General features: G+C 33.3%; 1 protein-coding gene across 1 annotated transcript; it reads left to right on the forward strand.

Annotated features, from left to right (window-relative positions):
* The first annotated feature begins 1,030 nt into the window (after positions 1 to 1,030).
* On the forward strand, positions 1,031 to 8,833 carry LOC148311912 (prostatic acid phosphatase). Its single transcript, XM_088278204.1, has 6 exons — positions 1,031 to 1,392; positions 2,213 to 2,308; positions 2,412 to 2,651; positions 3,661 to 3,961; positions 5,197 to 5,411; positions 7,468 to 8,833. Exons 1-6 carry the CDS (start codon positions 1,174 to 1,176, stop codon positions 7,612 to 7,614), a joined length of 1,218 nt encoding a protein of 405 aa, XP_088134330.1. The 5' UTR covers positions 1,031 to 1,173; the 3' UTR covers positions 7,615 to 8,833.
* The last annotated feature ends 834 nt before the right edge of the window (positions 8,834 to 9,667 follow it).

A 9,667-nucleotide genomic window follows, 5' to 3' on the forward strand; every position in this document is an offset into this window, starting at 1 on the left:
TGTCTTTAGAAATCAAACATTGAGATGATACCCACTAACACCTGTGCTACAAGGCGTATTGTACAACAATAAAATCATGATAGCGAGAAAGTATGTATGTATGTACCTATAGGTAAGTATGTAAAAAATAAACGTGATCTCTGTAGGGTAACCACAAGTTTACCTTTCTAAAGAGTTTCTAAGTAATTTTTTTATTGATTTTAATTGATAATGGATGTCTGGCTATTCATTCTGGATGGTTTGACTGGTTTCAGTAATCACTTTACCCATGAATGACAACCATATTACTAAAATTTCGAAAGTTGTGTATATTTTAATTGATAAAAGTTCTTTTCAAACACATTTTCCAATACAAACTTCAGGGTTCATATTTAAGTTTAAAAATCAATTAAATATAACAGAGACTTATACATGTCAGATTCTTTTTTCGAACTATTCCACTTAAGTAAAAATATCTGAAAATATAAATCTCATTAACTTATATTTTTTACATCGGTTATTTCATTAGCAGTATTTTTAGTGTGTATTTTTTTTGGTACTTATTTTCAACAAATCACGTTTCTCGCACACATTATATACCTTTGTTAAACCTAAAAATTAATGGAGTAACGACTTTCCACAAGAAGTCGTTAGGAAATTCGGATTTTTAATTCGATTAATAAACGCTAAATGGCGAAATAACCAGGGAAACGATTTCGACCCGTATATATTTTATAACCTACAAAAAGTATCAAAATACTATTATGAAGGATAATTATTTTTGAAAAAAACCGTAAAATATGTTCAACTGAAATTTCCATCATGTATTTGAAAGTATATGAAGTACGCAGATTTAGATTTGAAAAGAACGTGTCGAAATCGTAATAATGTAATATAATGAAACGTTTACATTTAGAAGAAAATTGTTTTTGTGCAATAATCCACTGTTGCGGAGTGATAAGTAGTTTTGTCCCGCAGCGGAGATCAAGAATGGCCAGCCGAGCGTAGCGCTCGGCTTTACCGATTGCAGTAGGTAACTTTCAACTTCGACGAGTAAAATAATAAAAACGTCATGCGCGAGTGAGGTTTATTCTGTGCCGCCTTTTAAAATATTCATATTTAATATAGGGAAAAGCAAAATGCGGTGATCCTTAAAAAAATATTGACGTCAACTTAAATAAATTATAATTTATTATGAATTTGGAGTTCGATGCGGGTAACAATTCGTGGAACACTGACGGGACGACCGGACAGCAGACTTGGAAGCGGTTTGTGTTCGGAAAAAATAAAGTGATGGTATTTGCCGTAGGGACGTTCGGCTTTGCCGTTTGTGTGTGTCTTCTCGGATTTTTAGTGTATTCACAAGAGCCGGAGCCACCAAATACAAAAAACACTTTACAGTTTGCTAGCATAGTAAGTAGTAGTAAATATATATCGTTACGAAATCATACGTTTCGAAACATGATCAACACGCGCCAAAACTTACAGCTGACAGTTGATGTCGTAAATAAGTGCGGCAAGTTTGAATGAACCGCTGCGCTGTTTACATTATTGACATTTGATAAAAACAATAAAAAACATTGTCAAATATAATAAAAAATGAACCAAATAATTTTATTTTATTTTAACACACGAACGTCCGTCTCCGTAGCGTAGTCGTAAGCGTGTTAGTGTTCTATGCTAGAGGTCCCGGATTTGATTCCCATGGGAGTCAAATATCAGGGACTTTTCACCTAAATACTGTATTTATTTTGTATCAGCAAAGGACTGATAAATGTACTTTATTGTAATTAACGATCAAGATAACACTAGTCGGTGCGTTGACTCTCATCTATCAGGCAGCTTCCCATTAACTGATAAGTGATGCACTTTTTAGGTTTGTTATACCGTATTTATAAGTATTTTATCTTGAATTTAATTGTCAAAATGTTTTTTACACCAAAATTACGTACGTAAACAAAGATGGCTGATAACAGTAGTCAATTTTTCGGTCCATAGATGTCAGGCAAAAATGTGTGATTTTTCAGTTTTGTACATTTACATATTAATGAATTTGGTTCAATTTCAATAGAACGATTTTCATTTTAGTGAATATTTGAAATTAATATTTTTATTGAATTTGAAATTCATTCAACTTAATATTTATATAATTTCCTTCATGAATTATTAAATCCAATGTTAATGCAAGTGTTCTGCACTAAATGCAAATTATGTACTTTTAAAATGTTTCCAGATTTTCAGACATGGCGCTAGGAGCCCAACCGGCACCTACAACAGTGACCCATACAAGTATTATCATTGGCCAGGTGGTCTGGGCACCCTTACAAACGTGATTACAATTTATTTTGCTTATTTTAAACAGTGAATGAAGAATCCAATGGATTCCCAAGTAAGCCCAAAGTTTCCTTTAAAATTTAATTTTTTTATTCCAGGAAGGAAAGCTCCAACTGTATAATCTCGGTCGTACATTAAGGAAGGAATATGGTTCCTTTTTACCGGAAGAATATCTGGAAAAGGATATTTATATAATAAGCAGTGATTCTTCGAGGACTATATCCAGTGCATCCACATTGCTCGCCGGGCTGTATCCACCAATAGCAAGTCAGAAATGGCATCCTTCAATTCCGTGGCAACCTGTTCCTGTGCACACACTTCCAAGAAATATTGATAAGGTATTCTGCCACTTAAAGAATTTCCCGGCAAAATATATCAAGAATAATAGGAGCTTGTGTAATTTTTATTATACATATTTCAAGATGTAATATGTATATTTTCTTCAATGTGAAAACATATGCAGTTGTATTTATTATTGTCCTCACATTAGTTCATAGAATTCATTATGTTTCCCTTATTGAGCTTACATAATTTCTTAATTATGTTTGTCAAATTGATCCCTAATTTTCTGTATTCAAAATAAGTAAGAAATGAGTATCTGATTTTTCCTGATTGCAATCTACACCTAGTATGTTTATTGTTCATCTTCTGTTGCTTAGTCAAAAGAGCATATGTGACAAATTGCAACATTTCAGGAAACAGTTTTTATGTGCTATAAACTTAGTTAAGTAGTTTTGTTGCTATGCTATTTTAAAATAATTAAGTAGGATAAAGTCTTGCCAATATGTTGATGTACATGACTACCTAACAAAAAGTTAAGTGCATAATGGGTCTCCTGAAAATTGGCCATTTGTCACTCACATCCTTTTGGATGGCAACGGTTGATATATATTAAAAGTCTTAATTGTCTGTTTTTTAGTTAAAAGTTATGACTGCGTGATATATCTTAAAATATTATGTTTATTTTTATATCCATAATATAGTACACTTACTCCCTTTTATAACATTGAGATAAGTACCGCGTTGTTGGAGAGAACGTTTTAAAGGGTAAATGTTTTAAATTGTGTTTTTATTTAATAAAGACTCATTTGAGTCATTCCCGCTGGTTAAAATGTAAAAATAAAATTTAAAACATTAAACCCTTATAACATTCCCTACGATAACGCGGTACCTATCTAAAGATTAAAGGGGGGTTTACTTTGTACACAGTTTCAGTTACAATAGCATTACTAAGAGTTTCTTATAATATTCTGTATTTACAGCATTTAAAAAGACTTTTCTCCATCCTCCTTGTAATTAAAGTAAGTTTTATAATATTGAATATTTAAAAAGTCGTAAAATCTCCAGATTTTAGCCATCAAGAAGCCTTGCAAAGAGGCCGCAGAGCAGTATGCGGAAATAAATAAGTTACCGGAAATTGTGGATCGTTACCAGAACCTGTTTGATAACTTGACTTTCAACACAAACCAGACCATTCAAGATGTCTTATCTGTAGAGTTGCTGTACAGCGTATTGCAAATTGAGAATGAACACGGAATGAAACTGCCCAAATGGACGAGGGATCTATTTCCCGAGAAACTCAGAGAAGCTACCTGCACCAGCTTTGAAACATTCACCTTTAACGCTTCATTAAAACGGCTTCATGGAGGTAAATCTGGTCCATGATAAAACTCTCAAATACTTTATTGTTCTTCAAACCTTCATCCGCACCCCAGTGGTGCATAGGACACTGCATCATATAAACGCAGTGTTATCTTGATCGTTAACGCATGAAGGAAAGGTGATCAGCCCTCCGCTTGAGGTACCAGTCCAGGGTAATATTTAATAAATATTACAGTGAAAAAATCACTTATATTTATTTGCCCCCCTGGGAATCGAACCCGGGACCTTCAGAACGGTAGCCGAGCGTGCTGACCATTACACTAGGGAAGCATTTTTTTTTCAAATACTATTAAACTGTTACTTCTAACTTACTTTTCATTTGATTCCCAATTATTTTTCTGCTACCAGTATCACTGCTTATTTTATCAATTTTTGAGGGGTTGAAATCACACACATTTTGAATTCATTAGCTTTTATATGATTTTGCATGATTATCATTATATCTTACAATAATTAAAGAAAACACTTCGTTTTTTACCACTTGAGTTTAATTATAGACTACATGTTTCAGAAGCTAAACTTCCATCATTCAGGTCTGTATAATAACTAAAATATAAAATATAAAATATAAAACAGACATACAGACCTGAATGATGGAAGTTTAGCTTCTGAAACATGTAGTCTATAATTAAACTCAAGTGGTAAAAAACGAAGTGTTTTCTTTAATTATTGTAACATGTCTTACCACAAAGTTAATGCCGAAACAATAAATAAAATATCATTATATCTTCATTTATAATTGACATCACATGCAAAGTAGATACTTATGAGCTTGATGTTTTTCAATCGTGTGACATAAGTGCTTGTTTGACCAAGTCAATACATTTAGACCTCACTTTGCTTCGTAGATACATTCCAAAAGATTCCTCGAAGTTTAAACAAAATTTAAATTTACAAAACAAGAAATTACCTTTTAGAAAATTTAAAAATGATTCTCTGAATAATAAAAAAATACAACACAATTTGAAAAAATATGAGCCCGGCGAAAATGAGTCTTAATTCAGTAACAACGCAAAGCGAGGTCTGAGTGCATTTATTTACTCTGAGTTTGATATTTTGAATATCACAAGTTGTCAATGTATAAATTATTCTGTTGTAGAATAAAAATAAAGCATATTAAGCTATCTGAACATCATCTAATCCTACTATAAAGACTCTACGTCTTCGGTTTGTGTGATCAGATGAAGCTTATTTAAATAATATTCTATTTTTCCCATTCAGGACCACTTCTAGGTGAGATATTAACAAACATGAAGAAAAAGCACGAAGGTAATCTGCAGCCAGATCGTAAAATGTTTTTATACTCGGGGCATGACCTGACTATTTCTGCTCTGTGGAGAACACTTGGATTTGAGGAATGTTTGCTTCCGGAGTATGGAGCAGCTTTAGTTGTTGAAATGCACTCTATGCCGGATACACTGGATTCTGAGATCAAGGTAGGTCATCTTATTAACACATTTTGTATGGGTATTTTTTAAGCCTGCAGACCGCTGGGGACGGGATTTTATAGTTGTGTTCATACAGTTAAGACCTTAATAAAGAGATAGGTACATAATATTCATATAAAAACATTGGATAATTCCTTCTCTTCTACCTTTGAAATGAGGGTGGCGCAGAAGATAATTATGCCCTTGCCATCCTTAAGCATCAATCGACGGAACGGATAGAAATACCATTCCCATCCTTAGGGCATTTGTGCACTACACGAATTTTTACCGTCCGGCACTTCAGTTAGCATATAAAACGGATGATTGGCTTGTGCTTTTGTCTTTCTTCGGATCGGTGTGCTCGATCGGTGAGTGATCAGTTTAGCTTGATCGATATCACGCACACTGGCGCGTGATATCGATCAAGCTAAACTGTAGTAGTAGCGTAGTCGCTTTTATTTTTCAAAACCGGACTGTCAGACGGTAAAATTCCATGTAGTGCACAAGCTGCCTTAGGGCATTTGTCCACTACACGGAATTTTACCGTCCGGTTTTGAAAAATGAAAGCGAGTACGACAGTTTAGTGTGGTCGAATTCACGTGGTTGGTTCACGCACGAAGAAAGATGGACAAAAGCACAAGCCAATCATCGTTTTAAAACGCTAACTGACGTGCCAGACGGTAAAATTCCGTGTAGTGGACAAACGCCCTTAGTGTGTTAATTTAATTATTAAACTTGACTACCAAATTTGAAAAAAATGCAGAAGGAGTTCTACAGACTCTCAGCGGACTCCTAATTGATATAGTCTGTTGCCATGTTTGTTAGCATACAGTACCTACTAAGTGTTAAACATGTTTACCAGTAACTCACTCTGAGTTGAATATATGTTCATTTGTATGCATGACATAATTTTGCTACCTTTTTGGGTAATTTTTAAGAATTGGCACAAAAATTACAATAAAAAAAAATAATAAAATCTTCATTTAAATGCATATTAACACAATGTCGTCGGGACACGGCATTTGCCATTTTTCGCGGACTGTCGATCAACTGCGGGACACGTCAAATGCCGTTTTTGTCGATTGTCAGTTTTCGGCAGGAAACGGCAATATACGGGTTTGTTATCAGCGTGAAATAAACGCCTTGAAGGGTAATTTGCTATCTGGGTTCTAGTCTGTCGACGTTATTTAAGATGTCTTATTTGAATTATTTGTCCGGATTGGCTAGTGTGCCGCATGTAAAGGCATCGTCAGAAATCTAAAGTTTTTATGCGATCTCAATCTCCAGTTTAGTGTGAGTCATTTCACGTATTGGACTATTTTTCAGACCGCTCGCACTGTTTTGTTTACTGTTTGGTATTTTATTATTTGAATATATTAGCATTGTATAGGGAATGATAACTCGGAGGGGAAGACTATTTTTTAGAGTTTACAATGCCTCTAAAAATTGTGAAATACGGAATACTTAATTAAAAATGATGATATAATCAAAGCAATTATAATTTATTTTTGATGATCAAATGTCATACATGATTTGTTTGAAAATTTGAATCGAAAATATTATTTGGTTTAGAAATTGTGTAAATTTTAAGAAAGCGATATATTTTTGCGCTAATCGCGAAAAACATCCGCTATGGGCTAGAGTCTATTGTTCAAAGCGCCCGACTACAATGTGTTAATGAGGTTTTCTATTTTTCATTTTACAAAATGTTACAATATGATACATATGAGACATCTATATGCAGTTAACAAATAGTTGTTGCATCTGGATGCTATATTTTAAATCAAGATTGAACTTTGATTAAATATATTCATATATGAGATTACTATTCTTCTCATATCTTTCATTTTTGTTACATGAATATATTAATATATTCATGTAACAAAAATGAAAGATATGAGAAGAGAAAGATGCATATGGGTCTTTATAGAGTGAATATTTATATGTATGTATCTAAAAATTAAAGGTTCTTATTACTCCGTATTATATTTATGATTCCGTTTGCATTATTCCGGCTGATTATTTTAAATTCATATTGTATTATAAGTTGTATTTGTTTTTACAGATGCTGTACTATAATAACACAAAAATAAAAGCTCGCGAACTACAAATACCAAATTGCGTTCCTCCGTGCACACTGTCTCAGTTACAAAACGCCACTTTAGACCTTATACCAACTGACTGGGAAAATGAATGCAAAAATAATAACTAAGACCCATTTGATTTTATTAAGACGACATTTGTGATAAAATAATTATAAATGAGATTTTATTTGAAAAAATAATGACAGAAGACTGCAGTTTTATAAAGTATTACTTAGTGAAGTTGATGAAGTTACTATAAATAATTTTAAACCAAAAAAAAATTGAGGTTTTTTGGTTTATTTTTCGGTTTTGCTGGTTTTGTAGAATTGTGTACTTCAATTTTATAGTTCAGTGATCAACTCTTCACATTCTCATGATGTATTTCCCAAATTCATAATTTATAACTATTGAGTAATTTTGTTAAACAGATGACAATAAATAGAAAACTATCAAAATTATATGTACCGAAATTGTTTGTGGCAAGGGTGTAGAAAGTAATAAGGGGAGTAAGTCCTAATGATCTCTGAGTCAGACAATATATCTGAAGACCATGGCCATCAATAAATAGACATTTGTGTCAATGAATGCTGTCTGCAATTCCCCGTCTGCTGGATCCAAAGGCTTCCCAAGAGGGGCAATTATACCGAGGGCTGGGGCCAGTCCTCCCATATACTCCGCTGTCGTCATAAAGTGCCTGGCTGCTGAGGAACACCTCCAAATCCAACAGGATTTGGCCGGCAACGACACCAGAGTCAACAAGAAGAGCAGGAGCACTGGCCGCCATCTGCAGCTGGCCATCCACAGATGCTGCTGAGGAACACTTCCAAATCCAACAGGATTTGGCCGGCAACGTCACCAGAGTCAACAAGAAGACCAGGATCACCCCCCACTATCTGCAGTTGGCCATCCACAATGACGAGGAACTCAATAAGCTCCTCTCTGGCATGATCATCGCTCAGGGAGGTATCCTGCCCACATCTTGGCCAAGCTCCAGCCCAAGAAGACTGAGAAAAAGGTGCAAAAATCCATCGGCTCATCTTTTCCCCCCCAGCCTCCACCTACTGGACAATCCGAGACAGATTGACATTTTATTTTCTTATCTATCATTATCATTATCAAATCATTATTCACATCTTTATACCCACGCCCTTGAGGTAGCATTTGAGTCAAAAACTAATCATCTAATTCATAAAAATCACTTGATTCACACATCATTATTCAAAACTTTTTTTCCAAAATTCATCTTGTTGGTTTAAAATTATTTTTCAAGTACTTATGTTTTACTATGCTTACCTTTTATATACCTATGAATTTTTAAATAAAACAATGTTACTGTGTAAAGAAAAATATTTTATTTATATAACAACATATTTATAATTTGCATAAAACTAAAGTGAATTTATCATGAGGAAATGCTGTTCAACTGAACTTCTCATAATATTACATATATAATATCAATCTAGTATAGAATTATGCCATGATTTTTAATGAACAATTTAGACAACAATGAATGACACAGAATTAGAAAAAAATGGTCATTAAATTTGAATATAAGGCAATTTATGAGAGTGCGGTACCCTTCATATTGATTGTGTTATTTTTTTATATATCACAGTCGTCGACATGATTTTATCACTCAGGGGAAATATTTGATTTAACAAATTTAATATTGAGAAATTTATTTCTATTTTTCTTTGTTCATCAAATACTTGATTTATCATGATCAAATGAACGGGAAAGTCGATTATCCGCGATATCTAGTATTTTAGAAAAAAATTCTAAGTAGCTTCAAAAATTATAAAAAACAAATATTTCTTATTTTTATGCGCAGCTAATATTCTCATGTCCTTTTAAAAAATGCTGTTTGATGTGTGCTCGAAATAATAATGCTTCGAAAATTTTTTAATATTATTTGACTAACCAGGAAAGAGATTATCCGGGAAATTAAAATTGAAAATAAAAAATAAAATTACAAAATTGGTGATAAAATTTTGTTCCAACTTATTTACCACCCATCTCGGTAAACAGAGAGTTTGCTATATTTTAAAATTCAATAATTTATTCATGAGTAAACGCATTTTTGGGAAATTGTTTGAAGCTATGCTAGCTTGTAATGACTTCCCATCCCTAACACATAATGGTTAGTCCGTTTTCATTTAATTAAAAATATAGATAGTTTGA

The sequence above is a fragment of the Brachycentrus maculatus genome, unplaced genomic scaffold (assembly GCF_059751285.1).
Source record: "Brachycentrus maculatus isolate JH-2025_06_01 unplaced genomic scaffold, ASM5975128v1 h1tg000055l, whole genome shotgun sequence".
In the NCBI taxonomy this organism is placed as follows: domain Eukaryota; kingdom Metazoa; phylum Arthropoda; class Insecta; order Trichoptera; family Brachycentridae; genus Brachycentrus; species Brachycentrus maculatus.